Source organism: Felis catus, chromosome A2 (genome assembly GCF_018350175.1).
Source record: "Felis catus isolate Fca126 chromosome A2, F.catus_Fca126_mat1.0, whole genome shotgun sequence".
NCBI lineage: Eukaryota > Metazoa > Chordata > Mammalia > Carnivora > Felidae > Felis > Felis catus.
Window position 1 is genome coordinate 167,446,068 of NC_058369.1, and position 19,747 is coordinate 167,465,814.

The 19,747-nt window shown below is 40.7% G+C and overlaps 2 protein-coding genes across 14 annotated transcripts in view; one reads left to right on the plus strand and one right to left on the minus strand.

Annotated features, from left to right (window-relative positions):
- Window positions 1–675, plus strand: part of RNF32 (ring finger protein 32) — a 56,266-nt gene extending 55,591 nt beyond the window's left edge. The window contains exon 11 of one of the 2 annotated variants that reach the window (XR_006594713.1): window positions 88–675. The gene's annotated coding sequence lies outside the window, so the exon portion shown is untranslated. The remainder of the gene's footprint in view (window positions 1–87) is intronic. The other variant, XR_006594714.1, reaches the window with a different exon arrangement.
- Window positions 1–19,747, minus strand: part of LMBR1 (limb development membrane protein 1) — a 152,699-nt gene that overhangs the window by 5,194 nt on the left and 127,758 nt on the right. The window contains exon 16 of one of the 12 annotated variants that reach the window (XR_002740678.2): window positions 14,977–15,193. The exons of 10 other annotated variants lie outside the window; for them this stretch is intronic. Coding sequence is in view for 1 of the 2 variants with exons in the window: in XM_023250810.2 (XP_023106578.2) it covers window positions 12,513–12,535 (23 nt within the window). In the remaining variant the exon portion in view is untranslated. Of the gene's footprint in view, window positions 1–11,321; window positions 12,536–14,976; window positions 15,194–19,747 lie in introns of those variants that run through there. One more of the 12 variants, XM_023250810.2, reaches the window with a different exon arrangement.

Consider the following 19,747-nt stretch of genomic DNA (forward strand, 5'->3'; position numbering starts at 1 on the left):
AATAAAATCAGGTACAATATATTTAAATACGTTACAAAATAAAGTACAAAACAGATCAAATTCCATGGGCTTTCTCATTTCTGTTAGTAGGTATCCTAGTTGAAATCCGTAATTGTTATCCTGGGGAACAACCTCAACCAGCTCTAACCTACTCTGTCCGGGTGTCACGGTCTCTTCTTGGAAGCGGCAGGAGCTGGAGCGAACACCCCTGACACTCGGCACGCTTACACCGACAAGACATCCACTGTGCCGCTGCTCACGGGGAGAAAGCACAGCGTGCTCAACTGAGTCTGGAAACAAGAGTCGTGGAGTCGTGGCGGACGAGACACCTGACAAACTTCACGCTTCGCACCTCCCCACTGCTCGGTCCCCCTCTCCATGCAGGTCCCAGATCGAACGTCACCTCCTTAGAGAGGCAACTGTCCCCTCTTACACAAAACAGCTGGACCCCTCCATGGCCGGCTATCCCAATGACGTTTCTTCGTAACACAACACTACTTGAAATAATTTCTTTTCCTTTCTGGTGTCTTTATTGCCTACCTTCCCCACTGGAATGTAAGTTCTATGAGAACAAGGACTTTGTTTTTTTCACTCCTATGTTCCCAATGCCTAGAGCCATGCTTGCCCATACTTAATAATTACTACATAAACGAATAAACTAACAGGGTGATTCTTTTCTAGGGTAAATTAATAGGGTAGTTCTAATAAACTAAGAGGGGAGGCAGGGGAATATTATTAATCTGAACTGGATGCTCCAGGTTTGTGGAGTACAATAACAAACCTTGAAATGCAGGATAGTTATATACATTGAAGCTATTTAAATTCACCTAAACTGATTTTTAAAAGCAAGTCTTGGGGCACCTGGGTGGCTTAGTTGGTTAAGCGTCAGACTTCAGCTCAGGTCATGATCTCGCGGTCTGTGAGCTCGAGCTCCGCATCAGGCTCTGTGCTGGCAGCTCAGAGCCTGGAGCCTGCTTTGGATTCTGTGTCTCCCCCTCTCTCTGCCCCTCCCCTGCTCATGCTCTGTCTCTCTTGCTCTCAAAAATAAATAAAACATTAAAAAAATTTAAAAATTAAAAAATAAATAAAAACAAGTCTTAAAAAAAAAAAAAGTCATCCTATTCAGTGATAATGTACCCTAGGCCAAATACTTATTAGAAAGAATGTGTGAATGCCAGGAATTTTTCTGACCACTGGTAAATAAATAAGTAAACAACACGCAAGCAGTCAAGTGACAGATGATGGGACTGGTGACAATCTTCAAGGAAGAAACTGAAGAGCCACTTGGGGCCTATCATGTAAAATTTTAACCATAGAGGGCTGTATAAACAAGATCATATTACCTTTCTTTTATGGGTGGCCTAAGGATTTCAGGAGTAACCAAACTCCATTTCATTTTATCAGCTGACTGTTGAACTCAGCTCTCACCCCCCACCAAAGCAACCCCATCACCTATCACAGGGACGGCTCTACAAAAGCAGGGCAGAGAGAAAACAGGAAAACCTTCATATCCAAAAGTATCACAAAAATAGGACGCTTCAAAAAGTATTTCTTTAACAGCCACACTTACACAGGGCCAATGGACAATAATCTATCATGATATTTTAGAGAGAAGATTAATGAAAACATACGATAAAATATCATTTTAAAGAAGGTGAAGGGATAGGGCACCTGGGTGGCTCAGTCAGTTAAGCATCCGACTTCAGCTCAGGTCATGATCTCACAGTTTGTGAGTTCGAGCCCCGCCCCAGGCTCTGTGCTGACAGCTAGGAACCTGGAGCCTGCTTCAGATTCTGTGTCTCCCCCTCTCTCTACCCCTCCCCCGCTCACGCTCTGTGTCTCTCTCTCGATAATAAGATAAATGTTAAAAAAAAAAAATGGTGAAGGGACCCAGACCCCAGCAGAGGACGCAGCACAGACCACACATCAGGAGTCACAGCACCAATCACAGCTGCTGCTTCTCAGATAAAAAACTTGACTGTGTTAAGAGGAATACATATCTAATTATACATTTTATTTTTCACACTAAGTACCATTTAATTTAACCTAGGAAGTTATCTGTAGACAGGATACAGTCCTTCCAAAACACACTTCAGCGATTTCAGCCCAGGCTTCCCAGATAATTAGTTTATTTGATGTTTAGGACCAAACTCCTTTGAGAATCTGGTCAGAGCCATAGATCATCCCACAAGAAAAACACAGAGATGCACACAGACACGAAATCTTGCATATGATGAAATGATTGACGCAGAAAGTGACCGATCATAGAATAAAACCCTGTGCAGATTCTCCAGAAGAGTCTTGCCTGGTTTCAGAACATTTTACTCATATACCATCATTCACAAAGAAAAAATCAGGACATATATACCCAAGATATGCATATCTAATTGTTTGAAAACTATATATGTACTACTCACTGACTTTCACATTACACACAAAGAACAGACTTTAAAAATAATAGCAGTAAAGATAAATACGAGTTCTCACGGTTTCTTCACAGCCCAGTGACTTACTTCGTGAACCTATGGGGACAGACCACTTTGGACAGCATGGGGACATGCTAACCAGTAACTCCGCCACCACCCTGGACCTGGCCTATGCACCACGGGGGGGGGAGACAGCAGTGCCACATGCTGAGTACAGGGGCAGAGGAAGGTATGTGACATATAGCTTCTCGGCGGATTCAACATGGCACCCTGAGAGTCAGGGCCAAGACTTCAGATGAAATCCCAGACAGAGAGCGGTCTCCTTACGACATGTTTGGTCCCAGGGACATCTCAGGTTGACCTCACAGACATACAGGAGCCCGTTGCTACAGTGCAACAAAGCACTAGACAAAATATTAGGTCATAGGGGCTAGTTCTGAAGACACTGCCGTTTCAACTTTAATCTTTTAAATATCTAACTAACATGGTCCGACTAAAAGATCACTCTGGACAACACATGCAGCTCTTCAGTCCTGAAAACCCCGTATAAGACTGAACCTTAAACAATAACCCCTAAACCAACATCTGAGAGGCTATGTCACAGCAATTATTAAATTGTAAAATGTACTTTTTTATTAAAAGTGCCAACACTTAGGAAAAAGTAACAGTACTTAAAATTTTAACTTTAACATTTATTGTAAAAATGTATAATACTTCAAAATCCCCATTTCTGGAGAAAGATATAAAAGCATACGTATTAAGGCAGCTGCTTTGGATTCTTTGTCTCCCTCTCTCTCTGCCCCTCCCCTGCTCACACACACACTCTCTCTCTCTCTCTCTCTCTCTCTCAAAAATAAACATTAAAAACTTTTTTTTTTTAAATTTTTTTCCCCGTTTTTATTTATTTTTGGGACAGAGAGAGACAGAGCATGAATGGGGGAGGGGCAGAGAGAGAGGGAGACACAGAATCGGAAACAGGCTCCAGGCTCCGAGCCATCAGCCCAGAGCCTGATGCGGGGCTCGAACTCACGGACCGCGAGATTGTGACCTGGCTGAAGTCGGACGCTTAACCAACTGCGCCACCCAGGCGCCCCTAAAAACTCTTTTTAAGAAAGGGTATTAAGGCAGCAAAATTTTAAGATAATACTAAAAAATCAATTATCAAATGTTATTAACTCTGCTACTCAAATACTGAAATGCTCATTCCCATTCAAAAGTTATTTCTTTAAAAGATAAGTAAAACATACACCAGCTAAAGGCCTACTTAGTTAAGCATGGCTAAGCATAAAGCCATCTTATCGGTGAATAAAATGATCTTCATGACAAACGTGTCGGTTCCGCCCACTAAGATACAGTTAAAAACATTTTATGCATAATTCCTTGAATAATGGAACTTATACCTTCACAAGAACCTCATTTCAGGGAAGACCTGGCTACTCCACCTGCAACACGAATCATGAGAACCCACCTTCGTTAGCCCACCTGAGTTGACTCTGATTTCTAGCAAGCATACTCGGGTTCCTCACTAGCATGAAGACGTGGAAAGCCGGACACGCTTAAGGGATCATTAAAGCCACTTTATCATTAAACCATGTGTGCTGGCATCCCACGCAAATGGCTGACATGATACCCATGGCTTTAATGTAAGACTGCCAAAAGGAACACACACATCTTGTCATAAAAAAATAAATTTAGAAGTGAAGTGTTCTCTGACAAAACCCTGGGATCGACACGTTTTTCCCTCTGGACTCTTACAACGGTTAAATTATTATCTTGACGAGGTTTTCAAATTCCCTTCTCTAAACCACACTGTTGGAATAAACTTATACCTAAGGCAGGCATCAAATAATAAATATGACCTAAAGGGTACAAAATAATAAAATATACAATCCTTTTTAAGCATCATTAATTTCAGGGTTAATGTATATAGGCCCATTGCCAACTGTTTTATTTATTCAAAAATAAAGTCATTCTAAAATTGAAGAGAAGGTCCACTTCTGGGGTGGAATAGAGAGGATCCTATTAAAGCAAAGACTTCAACTTTTGACTGTTCTTACTTTGCAAGTAGATTTTCATTAACTTACATCAACCAGGAATACTGACTTCAGGTTTGGGCCAAGATGGGATAAAAGAGACCAGATTTTCCCTTCATACCTGAATTAACCAAAAAAACCCGGACAAGACATACAAAACCTTCATTTGCAAGACCCTGGACATTAAGCAATAAAGGGCAATAACGCTGACAGACAAGCAACAGGCGAGCCGGGCCCTACCTCTGCCACAGCTCCGGCCTAAAGAGGCCTTCCGGGCTGCAGCACAGAGAGTAACAGGGACAGGGTCCAGCCATCTTGCTAGGTTGAAGAGGTGCAGTTGGAACCTGGGGACCGCAGCGTAGACAGAGAGTTGCACGGGGTGGGGACCCAGATGTGTAGAAGAAGCCCTAGAGTATTCAGCAGGGAACGGGCCCACTCATGCTCATGGGTAAACAACTGAACCAGGAATGACCCAGATGACAGAATGAGTAGCAAGGACAATTAACTAATCATAACTGTATACCTTGTATTTCAGAAGCTGGAAGAGTGGACTTGTCCAATAGAGACACGGAAGATACAAAACAGACCCAGAAGGACCTTCTACAGAGGAATATTACCATGTGACACATGGAAAACGCACTGGATGGGATTAGTGGCAGATCTGACACACCGGTAGAAAATACTCAAACGAAATACAGAAAGCAAACCAAGACAAAAAATGAGCACAGCATGAGGGAACTATGAATTAATTTCAAACGAATGATATGCTTGTGGTAAGAGTGCCTTATGGAGAGGAAAGAGAACAGGAAGGAAAAAGCACCCGAAGAAATAATGGCTGAACACCTTCCAAATTTGATGAGAACTATATACTGACAAATCAAAGAAGTTCAATAAACTCAATGAACAAAAATCTGAAGAAAACTACACCACAGCACATCATAATTAAACTTCTTAAAATCAGTGATAAAGAAGAAAAATCTTAAACATGGTCATATGGAAAAAAAGAGATCAAATTATCTTTTTTTTACACAAATTAAAAAAAACAAAGATAATGATCACAGAAGATTTCTTATCAAATACTACAGAAATGAGAAAAGAGTCATATAACATCTTTAAAATACTGAAGGAAAAAGTTAATCTGAAATTCCCTATCCAGTGAAAACTTTTAAAAAATAAGGCAAAATAAAGACATTTCATGTATACAAAAAGCGGAAAGAACCCATCACTGGCAGACCGGCATTACGTGGGATGTTGAAAAAAGTCCTCCAGACAGACAGAAGGAAAATGTATCAGAAGGAAATCTAGATCTACGGAAAGCAATGAAAAACAACAGAAATGATTACTATGCAGGTAAATATAAAAGACTTGTTAGTTTTAAATCTCTTTGAAAGATCACTGTTCAGAGCAAAATTGGAAACACTGTATTATAGGGTTTTTAACGTGTACAAATACAATTTATGATAACGAGCACGAAAACAGCCAGGGGAGAAATGGAAATACCCCGTGAGAAGGCTCTTATATTAAGGGCTATGATACCACAAGAAGGTGGACTGTGACATTAAAAATGTATACTATGAACCAGAGAGCAGCTATCCAAATACTACAACAAACAGTTATAGCAAACAGGTCAACAAAGGAGATAAAGTAGAATCAGTTTTTTTAATGCAACATATTCAGAAAAAATGAAGATAAAGAAGAAAAAGGGAACAAAGAAGAGATGAGAAGAAACAGAAAATAAAGAACAAGATCGTAGATTTAAACATATCAGTAATTGCACTCAAAGTAAATAGTCTAAACATCCAAATTCAAAAATGAAGATTAACAGACTATATAAAAAAGCAAGATCCAACTCTAAATTATTTTTTAAACTTTTTTCTTTTTTTAATTTTATTTTATTTTTTTATTTTTGAGAGAAAGAAAGCACGTGCATGTGAGTGGGGGAAGGGACAGAGAGAAAGGGGAGAGAGAGAGAGAGAGAGAGAGAGAGAGAGAGACAGACTCCCAAGCAGGCTCCACGCTGTCAAGTGCAGAGCCCTACGTGGGGCTTGATCCTACAAACCATTAGATCATGACCTGAGCCAAAGTCAAGAGTCAGACACTTAACTGACTGAGGTGCCCCTCTACATTATCTTTAAGGAACCAACTATTTAAATACAAAGACACATGGGCACCTGGGTGTCTCAACTGGTTAAGTGTCTGACTCTTGATGTCGGCTCAGGTCGTGATCTCATGGTGGTGAGAGATCAAGCCCCACATCAGGCTCTGTGCTGAGCGTGGAGCCCACTTGGGATTCTGTCTCTCCCTCTCTCTCTGCACTTCCCTCCCTCCCTCCCTCCTTCCCTCTCTCCCTCTCCCTCTCAAACATTTTTAAAAGATAATTAATAAATATAAAGACACAAACAGGTTAAAAGTATAAGAACGGAGGGGCGCCTGGGTGGCTCAGTCGGTTAAGCGTCCGACTTCAGCTCAGGTCACGATCTCACAGTGTGTGAGTTCGAGCCCCACGTCAGGTGATGTGCTGACAGCTCGGAGCCTGGAGCCTGCTTCCGATTCTGTGTCTCCCTCTCTCTCTGCCCCTCCCCTGCTCATGCTCTCTCTCTGCCTCAAAAATAAATAAAAACATAAAAAAAATTTTTTTTAAGTATAAGAATGGAAAAAAGTATACTATGTAATTGTAATCAAAAAAATAAAAGCTGACATGGTTATATTAATGTCACACAAAGTAGATTTCATAGCTAAAAAGATTACCAGGAATGAAGAATGTCATCATCATTAGCCTAATTATAAAGGGGTCAATTCATCAAGAGAATGTAACAGTCCTAAATATTTATGCATCCAATAATACCAGAACTTCAAAAATACATGAAGCAAAAAAAAAGAAATGTAGGAAGAAATAAATAAATCTGCAATTGTGGTAGATTTCAAACCCCTTCTCTCAATAATTGATAAAACAGATAGTTAGAAAATCAGTAAGGATACAAAGAACTTGAGCAACATTATCAACTAAATTGACCTCATATTTATAGAACACTCTACCCATGAATAGCAGAATACACCTTGTTTTTAAGTACACAAAGAAGATACATGAGGACAGACCATGTTCTGGGCCATAAAGCAAGTCTCAATAAATTCAAAATGATTCAAGTCATACAAAACATATTTCCTCACCATAATGAAATAAAATTCGAAATCACTAACAGACAAATATCTCTGGAAAATCCTCAAATATTTGGAAACTAAATAACAGACTTCTAAACAATTCATGGTCCAAGAAGCAATAACAAGGGAAGTCAGAAAGTATACTGAACTGAATGAAAATGGCAACACTTTAGATGAAAATTCAATGGGGTGCAGCCAAAGCAATACTTAGAAACTCATAGTGTTCAGAGGCAATGCTAGAAAATAAAGAAGATCTCAAATCAGGGAACACAGCTTCAATTTTAAGAAAGCAGAAAAATAAGAGAAAAATAAACCCCCAAATAAGCAGAAGAAAATAAATAATAAAGAGTGAATCAATGAAAGGAAAAGAGAAAAAGAACAGAGAAAAATAAATGAAACCGAAAACTGGTCCTTTGAGAAGATCCATAAAAATCAATAAACCTCCAGCAATACTGTTAAAGAAAAAAAGACAGAAAACACAAATTACCAACATCAGCTATGAGATAGGTAATTATCACTGCTGTGCACGGATACCTCTATCTATATTAAAGGGAAAATAAAGGAACCTTATGCCAAAAAAAAAACTTGACAACATAGATGAAATAAATTCCTCAAAAGACGTCAACAAAGCTCACTCAAGAAGAAATAAATAAGCAGAGTAGTCCTCTACCAATAATATAAATTTAATGTGTTGTTAAAACCTCTCCACAAAGTAAATTCCAGGCCCAGATGGCTCCACTGATTAACTATTTCAAACGCTGAAGGAAAAAACCCAATTCTATAAAAACTCATTGTCTCTGTCCATTACAGCCGCTCTAACAGAATAGCACACACCGGGCGGCTTATAAACAGCAGACATTTATTTCTCACAGTCTGTGGCTAGAAGTCCAAGATGTCGGGTGAGGGTCCACTTCCTGTTTTACAGACAGCTATCTTTCATTATAACCTCCCATGACGGGAAGGGCAAGGGAGCTCTCGGGGCCTCTTTCATAAGGGCCCTAATCCCACTCATGGGGGCAGAGCTTCACGACCTATCACCTCCCACAGGCCCCTTCCTCCTAATACGATCACACTGGGGATTAAGCTTCAACGTATGAATTTTCAGGGAGACACAAACATTTAGTGTATGGCATTCATCCAGCAATTTGAAGAGGAGGAAATACCTGTGGATAGTTTCAGTGAAGATAGCATTACTCACATAAGCAAAACCTGAAAAAAGATACTAACAACAACAACGAAAAGAGAACTATATAGATCTATGCACTCGTACAGATGCAAAAACCTTAAGCAAAATTTTATCAAATTGAACCCAACAGTAAAAAAAAAAAAAATTAAAAAAAAAAAAAAGGATAATACGTCATGACCAAGTGAGGCTTATCCCAGGAATGCAAGATTGGTTTAACACTCAAGACTCACCCAGGGTAATTTAGCACACTAACCAGAGTCTAAAAGAGAAAGCCACAGGATTATGTCAGCAGATGGAGAAAAAGCATTTAACAAAACCCAGTAAACATTCCCGATAAAACTCCAGCAAAGTAGAAAAGAAGGGAACCTCCTCGACCTGGTGAAAGGCATCCACCAAAATAAACAAGCTACAAAACACTACAGTTCTTATCAGTTAACAGTAAAGCACAGAATGCTTTCTTCCTATGGTGGAAACAAGCCAAGAATGTCTGCTCTCACTACTTCTATTCAACATTGTACTGGAAGCTCCAGATAATGCAACAGATGAGAAAAATAAATTAAAGCACCCATGTTGGAAAGGAAGAAGTAAAACTATCTTTATTCACAAATCATTAATCATAATTATGATTAATCATCAACGAAAACCAACAAAATCTACAAACCAGATCCTATTACTAATAAGTGAGTTTAGCAAGGTTGCAGAATAAAAGACCAATATACACAAATGCACCAGCAATGAACTGTTAGAAATTAAGTTTTTAAAGTAATACCATTACAATAGCATCAAATGTCCTAGACCTAAACAAAAACGCAAACACGGCCGAGACAAATTAAAGAACTAAGTAAGTATACAGTGTTCAGGGACTGAAAGATTCAGTGTTGTAAAGATGTTAATCCTCTCCAGTTTGTTCTACAGACTCAACACAATCCAAAATCCTCGCAGACATTTGTGTAGAAAATGACAAGCTAGTTTAAAAAGTCACAGGGGAATGCAAAGGACTTAGAATAACTAAAACCACTCTCAAAAAGAACAGACTTGGGCTTGGGGATGGGGGTGTGGGGGGAGAACAGACTTCACTGCCTGATCTTAAGTCTTACAATCAATCCACAGCAATCCAGACAGTGCAGTATTGAACTAGAGACAAATAGAGACATCAATGGGACAAAATAGAGTCCAGAAATAAACCCACACCCACACATACATAGACAATGGATTTTCCATAAAGTTTCCCAGGCCATTCAGAGGAAACATGAATAGACTTTTCAAGCAGTGGTGCTAGAATAATCGGCTACCCATATGCAAAAAAAAATAAATTTCAATTCATCCCTCATCCAGTATACAGAAATTAACTCGAAATGAGTCATGGATCTAAGTACAAAACCTAAAGATATAAAACATCTAGAAGAAAACATAGGAGATAATAATCACTGTGATTTGGGGTTAGAGAAAGATTCAGTAGATACAACACCAAAAGTACAATCCGAAAAGAAAAACTGGTAAATTTGACTTCATCAAAATTAAGGATATTGTCCTTTGAAAGATATTGTTAAAACAATAAAAACATAAGCCAGCAATTGGGAAAAATATTTGCAAATCACCTATCTTGATAAGGAACTTTTATCCAGAAGAGGTAAACAGCATCCAACACCCAAGAATGAGGAAACAACCCCCATTTTTTTTAAATGGGCCAAAGATCCGAAGAGATACTTCACCAAAGGAAATACACAGAGGGCAAATGAGCACTTTGGTCATTTGGGAAATGCAAGTTAAATCCATAAAGACGTATCACCACACATCTATTAGAATGCCAAACATTAGCTCATGGACTATACCAGGGCAGGCTCCCCACACACTCGTGCTGAGAATGCAAAATGGGTAAGGACTCTGGAACAGTTTGGCAGTTTCTTAAAAAGTGAAGTGTACACGAGGCATTCCCTTTCCAGTTATTACTCAAGAGACAGGACAGCGTGTGCCCACACAGAGACTTGCACGTGAAAGCTCAGAGCGACTTGACTCATAACAGCCGAAAGCTGTAAGCAACTCTAACGTCCTCTGGTGGGTGACAGGATAAACAAATCGTGGTCTACACGTAAAATGAAACACTACTCAACAATAAAAAATGAACTGCTGGGGTGCCTGGGTGGCTCAGTCGCTTGAACGGCCCACTTCGGCTCAGGTCATGATCTAGTGGTTCAAGCCCCGCATCTGGCTCTGTGCTGACAGCTCAGAGCCTGGAACCTGCTTCGGGTTCTGTGTCTCCCTCCCTCTCTGCCCCTCCTCTGCTCATGCTCGCTCGCTCGCTCTCTCTCTCTCTCTCTCTCAAAAATAAAAAATTAAACAATTAAACAAAAATGAACTGCTGACACATGCAACAACCTGGGTAAGTCTTAAAATAAATACGCTGAGTGAAAAAAGCCAGACAAAAAACCAGTACGCATTGTATGATTTCATTTACATACACTTCCAGGAGACATGAACTAATTTATAGTTATAACAAGCAGGTCAGTGGTTGCCTGGGGATACGGGGGGGGGGGGGGGGTTGGTACAGCGGGACAGGTGTGTGGCAGGGACCACGCAGGGCCAAAAGGAAACGTTCTGACGTGACAGATATGTTTACTATTTTGATGGTGGTGATGGTTTCACACATGTACAAGTAAGTCAAAACTTGTGGGAAAGAAAAAACCCTTGTCAGTTGTACGCTTTAAATATGTACAGTTTATTGTGTGTCAATTATACTCAGTAAAGCTGTGAAAATACATCGATCAGGCTGCAGAATATAAACCCCATATCGTACATGCATCTCTCAGTTTATGGCTCTGGCAACGAGATTTAATTAGAAATTCTGTATTTCTAAGTGTTTGCTGTTGTGTTCCAAGTTAAATGTTTATAGTATTTTCCAGTCACTCTCATATTCTTACGCTGTACGGGTGTGTAGGCGTTACAATGTAAGAATGTAAGATATTTATTCTCTTTATGGAATCGACAGCCTTCCTAAGAAGTGCAGACTTTCACAACACACTTCACGTTCTCCTGCCTCTTTCCAGCACAACTAAATGTCTTTGTACAGAGTAAAATGGGAAGCGAAAAGCATGGGTTCCCGCACACGCACTAAAAGCTGTGTGCAGACAGATCATCCCTTTCTTCAAGGAGCTCACAGCTTTATGGAGGGAAGAGAAAAGTGAGCACTTAGATCACAGCGTGCTCGGTGACGGGGCAGACACGTGCAGAAGGAAGAAGGGGTGACGGGAGAGCACACAGGCTCAGGGAAGACTTTCTCTCCGGAGGTGCTGGCTAAGCCGAGTCTCGAAGGACGGGTTAGGTGAGCCGCGGAATGGGCGGTGCACACAATCGCTCGTGGCAGATGAAGTCACACGGTTCAAAGGCACGGAAAGTACAGCAGAGTCCTCTGTGCTCAGCCAGGACACCCGAAGAACACCCCGATCGCTAAAGGTGGTTCCGACGGGTGGGGCTCGGAGCGGCAGGAATCGACACCGGACACACGGGCAGGGGCGAGGTTGCAGGGCATAAGGAAACAGAACCTTACTCTAATGGCCAAAGTCTTCGAAGCACAAAGAGCAGGGGAGTGACGGGATCACAGTGACATTGGAAGAGAAGGGGAGGAGTGCTAAACTGGCCACTGAAGCTGGAGTGGGCTGTGCCTGGAGAGGAGGGAGCAGGGAGGGTGCTCCCGGTCCGGTTCTGCCCATCCTACAGAGACCTCGGCTGCGACACTAGGGTAACAAACAGAGAACACTCAAAAGTTGACTCGCAATCATTAAAAATAAGTAGACCTCAAGTTCAGTTAGATTTTACCACATCAGGGACACAGACGAGACAGCATGTATTTACTGTCCGCTGTTCTACTGTGGGAGGGTGTTCAGTAAAATAATAGTCTACCGAGATGAAATTCACGTATCATAAAATTAATGCCTTCAAAGTAAACAGTGCAGCGCACTGAGTACATCCGCCATGTCGTGTCTATCTATCTACTTCCAAAACACTCTAGTTCCGACACTCCACAGCAAACCCCAGACCCATCGGGCGGTTTCTCCCAATCAGCCCTCCCCCACATCCCTAGCAACCACTAATGCACTTTCTCTCTCTGCGGTGGAGTTTCCCACTCGGGACAATTCATGTAAACAGAATATTACAATACGTGGCCTTTTGTGCCTGGATTATTTCACTCAGCACAATGTTTTCAAGGTTCATCCATATGGTATCACTGTACCACTCCTTTTTCCTTTTTTTTTGTTAAATTGTGGTAAAATACGCACAACACAGAATGTGCCATCTTAACCATTTTCAAGTGCACAGCTCAGCAGTGTTGAGTGCATTCATGCTGTTGCACAATGAACCTCCAGAACTTTCATCTGGCAAAACTGAAGCTGGACGCAGTAAAGAATAACTCTTCACCTCCTCTCCCCGCCAACCTGGCCCTGGCACCACCCCCGCTCCTGACTCTGTGATCGAGAGACTCTGTGATCCTGACTCTCAGATCGAGATCTGAGATCGCAAGAGTGATCACACAGTACTGGTTTTTGTTTTGTGACTGGCTTATCTCACGTGGACACCCTTCCTTCTTATGGCTGAACAGCATCCACCGTATTACGAACCACGATGTGTTTATGCACTGAACTGTCAATGAACTCTTGGGTTGCTTCTACCTTTTGGCTGGTTATTATTATAAGGGTCTTTTAAAATAATAAAACTAAGATACTTGGTCAAACAAGCTGGGAACATGGAAATAAAGACAACCAGGATGGAAGCAGGACACCTGAAATTTCTTCACCGATTCTGAGGCCACAATCCACACTCAACATGGGGCACCCAGTGACACCACAGATATTTATTAACTAGATGCTGGAAGGGATAAAAAGATGCATGAAATATGGTTTGGTCCTTTAAGGGATGTGAAGTCTCTTGGGAAAGCCATACACACACGTAAGTATAACACAAGGCTGAAAGCGTGCCCAGCTTCATGTGTGACCAGCGTGTGACTCGGCCTTAGAGGACGGGGAGGAACCCGAAGACAGAGAGACTGAGGAGAGAGGGCTGGGGGAGCAACGTGAACCCAAGCTCAGAGAGGGAGAAATGGAGTTGTAAATATCACACCAACTTTAGTCAAAGACTATTTATATGCTACAAATTCATTTGGTCCTAATATGAAGGCAACTTAATTTAGCAGTCCAGATGAAGTGGAGTATGTGAATTTTAATAAAGTAAAACCCAGTGAATGAGAATGATAATCACTGTCCAAGAAGCACCTGAGTGCTGATTTTTCACACAGGTGAAGGGTTAAGCCCCCCCAAAGCGGACAAGAACAGTCTACTCTCTTCCTGAAGGAAACATCCAGAGACGGGGCTTCCGCAGCGTCTCCCAGTAACACTTCCTCGCTCGGAAAAGTAAACACTTCTGTTCTTCAGCTTTGCTTTCACTCCCTACTCTATTCTCCTCAAAGAATGAACACCTGTCTAGAGTCCACCTCATGAACATTCCCTAACAATAAAATATTGTTTTAAAAATCACACACTCAGCTCTCTCTGCTTGGCTGTTTACACAAGTCTGATTCTTTTCACTTTTTTTGTAAGGGAAACGGGAAGGAAGAAGCAAACGTGTGAAACTGTTAGCAAGATGAAACTGAGTGTCGCCACTCGGTGTCGGCGTGAGGAGGGAGAGGCATCTAACTTAACTCCCAGGTTTCTGCTTTGGCCCTTTAGATAGAAAGTGGCCAAGGACTGAAGGGAAGTACAGGGGAGGGGGGGAGGGAGGGAGGGAGGGAGGGACGGACGGACGGACGGACGGACGGACGGAGATACGCACACACACAAGTATAGATCCTACAGTAGGGACGGAATACACAGTTGGGATAACCTGCTCTTAGCCCAGGGGTAGGTGCTGGGTTGGAGGTTTGGGTTTGGGGACAAGTGTATGCGTGTAGTCGAGGAGCAGTAAAAAGAGATAGATAGCTAAAGAACGGCCAAAGGAGGAAGAAAACAACAGGGGAATGGGGACCAGAAAAAAAGGAGAGAGACGGGAAGTGGGATTACAAACAGCAAATGCCATGGAGCAATTAAGGTGAAAACAGAACCCACAAGACGGCACGATTAAGAGGTCACTGGTGACCTGAACAGAAAGAGATAATTAAGTGTTCTTGAGTTTGAAATTCACTTACAGATGACTGAGTTCCAGTACAGGAAATGATCTCGAAACCTTTTCCTCTTTTAATTCCCACTGGACAGCACACAGAAGTCAGGAGTCAACAGAAGAAACAAGAACGCTGACCAAAGAGTTAGGATCCAGGTAACCCCAGGTGAGGACTTCACAACTCCCGCGGAGGCACCAGCTATGTCCACATACGCACGCAAGATCTGAAGACCTCTGAACAGGGGCTTAGGATTAAAACAGGTGGTCACAATGAATTTTAGCTTGATCCCTAATTTGAATATTCTTTATAATGAGAATCTGTGCACGTCTATACTTGTATAATTAAAATTAATTTTAAAATAAAACTTCCTACAAATAAGGAGATAACGTGCTCACTGGTCTCAGAATTGACTATGTACAGGTGTACTATTAAGTATTCTCAGCCAGGTCAGAGGTCTTTATTCTTAGTACAAAGACCCTTACTGTAGTTTACTGCCTAGTTTTAATTGTAACATTTTAATTACTAACATTTTAAAAAATGACATCTTAAGCCTCCTTCTAGCTAAATTATCCTAACTAGAATTATTTTCATATAAAACATATTTTACGACTATCTGAATGATGTCAACAGATGGCTAAGTTATTTAGTTCATGTGTGGCCAACGTGACATTTTCTCAGACAGACTATATGTCCTGAAACATGAGCAGGCATCAGAAGAACCTAACAGGTAGATCCTGAGAATATAAGCATTTAGGGATTGAGCATCAGTTAGTCTCCTAACTCTTTTAGACATGTGCCACAGAATACTTTCTCTTTATTGTTAAAAATCATTACTAGATATACAAATGTATTATTCAGTCATAAGAACAATAGTAATCAACCAAAAGGCAATTAGTACCACACTCTCTGCAATGTAACAATATCAGTAAGTCATCTACAAATTTTTTGCTGAGAAATTTTCAGTAGGGAGTTTAAAATTATCTTTACATCAAAGTCATAGTTAGGAATACTTATTATGATTTATACTTCTATTTTGCACTTGTCATTTCTTTTTTTTAATATTTGGTTATTTTTGAGAGAGAGAGAGAGAGAGAGAGAGAGAGAGAGAGTGAGTAGGGGAGGAGCAGAGAGAGAGGGAGACACAGGATTCGAAGGGGGCTCTGCATGCACAACATAGAGCCTGATGCGGGGCTCGAGCTCACAAACCGTCAGATGCTCAACCAACCGAGCCACCCAGGCGCCCCTTCACTTGTCAATTCTAAGCATCGGTTGCTTTTGTTTTACACTAAGAATCGGAGAGAACTGGTCCAGGGTAAAGATTAACAGTATATTCACGAAACCCCAAATAAAGAACTCTCCAAACTGCTCTGGTTTTTAAACAGGTTCCCTTGCTCAAGGAACAAAAGAGTAATCCACTTTATCTCCCACGAGATGAGGGCCTAGATGGGACCCATCGATGAGAAACACATGGAAATAGTAAAAAATTCAAGGTGATTCAAAGGGATAAATGTTTTTGTTTCTGTTTTAATATCATAAGTACATTTTCTTTGAAAACTCTGCAGTTGGGCCTTACATAATTACAAGTTATAGAAAGCTTCAGGATAATAAAATAACTATAAAAATAATCTTAAAATAGAAATTACTAACAGTCCTACAAGGTCTGCTGGTTGCATTTGAGAAAAAATTCTCCTGTTAAAGGAGCCTGCAAATAACAAGGCAAAAAGAGGTCAATCAGTAGTTTCTTGATTAAGCAAAATAAAGAGCGTGTCAGCAATCGTACAGTCTGTTCTTACAGAATTCACTCCTGCCTCTGGAGTATTTCGTTGCAAAGAGTTTGGGCATCCACAGAGTCCATTCAGCCTGGGCCTGCCCTACACTCACCTGGCTCACCGGCCACCTTTATGTCTGTGAAACCAGACAGTAAACTGTTTACACACTTGGACATCAAGTCTCCCAAAACGTCGGATTCTTCTAAACTGACATCTAAAGAGGCAGCAAAACAGTGTTTTGGAAATCACGTGCACTGCCGTGGCATTACTCTTAAAGAGCTTTAAAGAGTTCGAGTAAGAAATGTGAGACTCAGAATCTCTGTGTTTCCTACAGACAACTACCATTTATATGAATTATACCCGACTAAAAATACACGGTCAAAGTCTTTCTCCCAACCTAACTCTCGCTGCCCAAGTAATATGCTTATAAAATCTACTCTTGTCGTAATTTTTCAGATCAGTACAAAATTTTCCATACTCAAATATAAGATGCTGATCAAAGGAAGTCTTTCATAAATGCGTCCTATCACCCGGGCACTGGAGTCTGAGGCTACAGTTTAATGATGCCTATGGTGCACCAACAGTGCCAGTGAGCCCTGAAAACACAAAAAACTCAGAGAACATTTTTGAAACGAAAATACCAACACATCAATCCTTTTATACAGGATTCAATGTTATTTTCAATGTACAATTAAAATGAAAACCATCACCAATAAATGGCTGAAATAGGAGGAAAGCTACTCGCATACAGGTAACGGCGGGGTTTTCCTCACTCTTTCACTTCTCATGTCACTGCAAGTGATGAGGTGCTGCTGGTGGAATTCACAGGAGCAAACGAGAGCATTTAGGGTCAGGGTTTCCTTGTGAGAGGCAGTGAGAAAGAGTGACGAATTTCACAGCTTGGAATCTGGTTGTTAAATACATCCTCTATTCTGGGCTTCTGAGCTTTTCAGCTAGGAAATCAAAACCCTGTTCTACACTAGGATAATATTCATGACAATTCTCCACATCTCATCTTCTTAAAATCAAAGACTCCGTTCCAAAGGGTTAATAGAGGAATTACAAAGTAACTCTCTAGTTTGCATTTCCCATAATACTAAAATAAAGCTTCTTCTTTTAGTCTAGAAATTTGCTTTTTTAATACTGTGAAAAGCCTCCATGAATCTGTTTAACGTATTTACTTCTTTTCATCTATTCAGTGCCACCGGGCATAACATGTAATGCAGTGCGTGTTGATATTTTGCAAAGCGCCACATGACTCACTGTACCCTAATGCACTCCATTAATCCTGTTTGGACAGCTGGGCCCAGGCATTTGTTAGCTGCATTTTAATTGTCCCATCTTTCTTTTTCTTCTTGTTATTTATCTCTATGGCAAACTACTCAGGAATTTAATTTGTTGATCTTCAAAAAGCAAATTTTGCCATTAATTTGTTTTCTTTGTATTAAAAGTAGACTCAGCATGTAATGCGCTTCCATAAAATCGGTATGTATCACTAGTAACCATCTTAAATAACAGATCACGCTAAGTGAGTTTCGTAGCTAAATGGTAGGGTGGCTATAACATCACAGAAATTACTTGTTGGACCATCACACCACAAATGATACCGCTCAGTTATAAATGAAGTTACTAACATGCACACTTTCGGCATTTTCAAGATTAACACACCATAAGCAGATGTCAAAACAATAACTAGTCCTATAAAAGCAAACACAAAAGAGGTAAGACCACTGAGTAAACAAGCTTTGTACTCGTCTCTGCAACAGTGGTCCCTTTACGTTTATACTTAGATTTCGCTTCTTACTAAAACACGAAATTCTCTGTAGCACATAACTATACAGTCTATATTTTCTTCACACAGCCCACTTCCCCGATTGGCAGCGAGTCTTGAATAAATAATAGAGGCGATATGAGAGGTAAACAGAAGCAACTCAAAGCTACTAGCAATTTTTGTTAGGAGCGAGTTGCTGAGGTCGAACGATGGGATCCTTCTAATCATTTGTGAACACTCTGAGGTTGAAACCTGAGTCCAGAAGGCCAAACAGAACTGCTTGGCGGAAATTTTTGTCTGAAATAATATTTCGCCAAGAAGGGAGATCACAGCCTGCAACAGTGCTTTATAAAAGATAAGAATAGGCCAAATGAAGCTCTGTTCAACTGTCCCAATGACTAAGTAGAAATATATTACTGTTCAAAGATGATCAAAATTCCCAGAAGTTGAAAACTTAAGAAAACTGTATAAATGACAGGCAAGTAAGAAACTAAAAAACTAATGGATCTCCTTGAAATCTGCATGTGCTCTCAAAAACCTCAGTTTTCAAGTCTATCACACGAACACAAAACAGCTTAAAATAAATCTTCACACATTTTCAATTTTTTAAATCACATACTAAATTGTAAGTTAAAAAAAAATTTCATATAAGTAAAACCAGTTTAATATTTCTAGACATTCAACATCTTTTTTTGAATATCACAGTTTCCTCACTGATGAGGGACCATAAGGCAAGCTGAGGGCAAAGTACATATCCCCACCCTCCCCACCTCTGGTGGGACACGTGTGATATTCCTCAGACCCTCCTGGCTGCCCAAGGACAAAGGAAAAGAAAGGAAAAACTGGCTAACTGATAGAGATCACAGTCCTACAGGACGTGAATCTCCATTAGTTTACAAATGTCTTAGTAAATTACAAGAAAAAGCCAATCTCATCAATAGCCTAATCTCCAGAAACCTGTAGACTCAGTTTCCTGGAGCCCCAACATGACCATCCCGTACACAGTGATGTGGGAAACAAAGGCAAGAAGGAGATGACACGTAACATTAAATTTCTTTATAACCTGCAGCCCATTCACAAATACTTGAGGCAAATACAAAGTATAACGTTTCTCCAGGAACCCCCTGTGATCACGATGTTAATACCTCACTAGAGGGAAAACAACCTTAGCGTGACCATAGCCAGGCCTGCAGGACCCTGTGAGTCCTCAGTAGCATATGTAAATCTCCTTGGAAACTTCCCCTGGACTTTATTTACC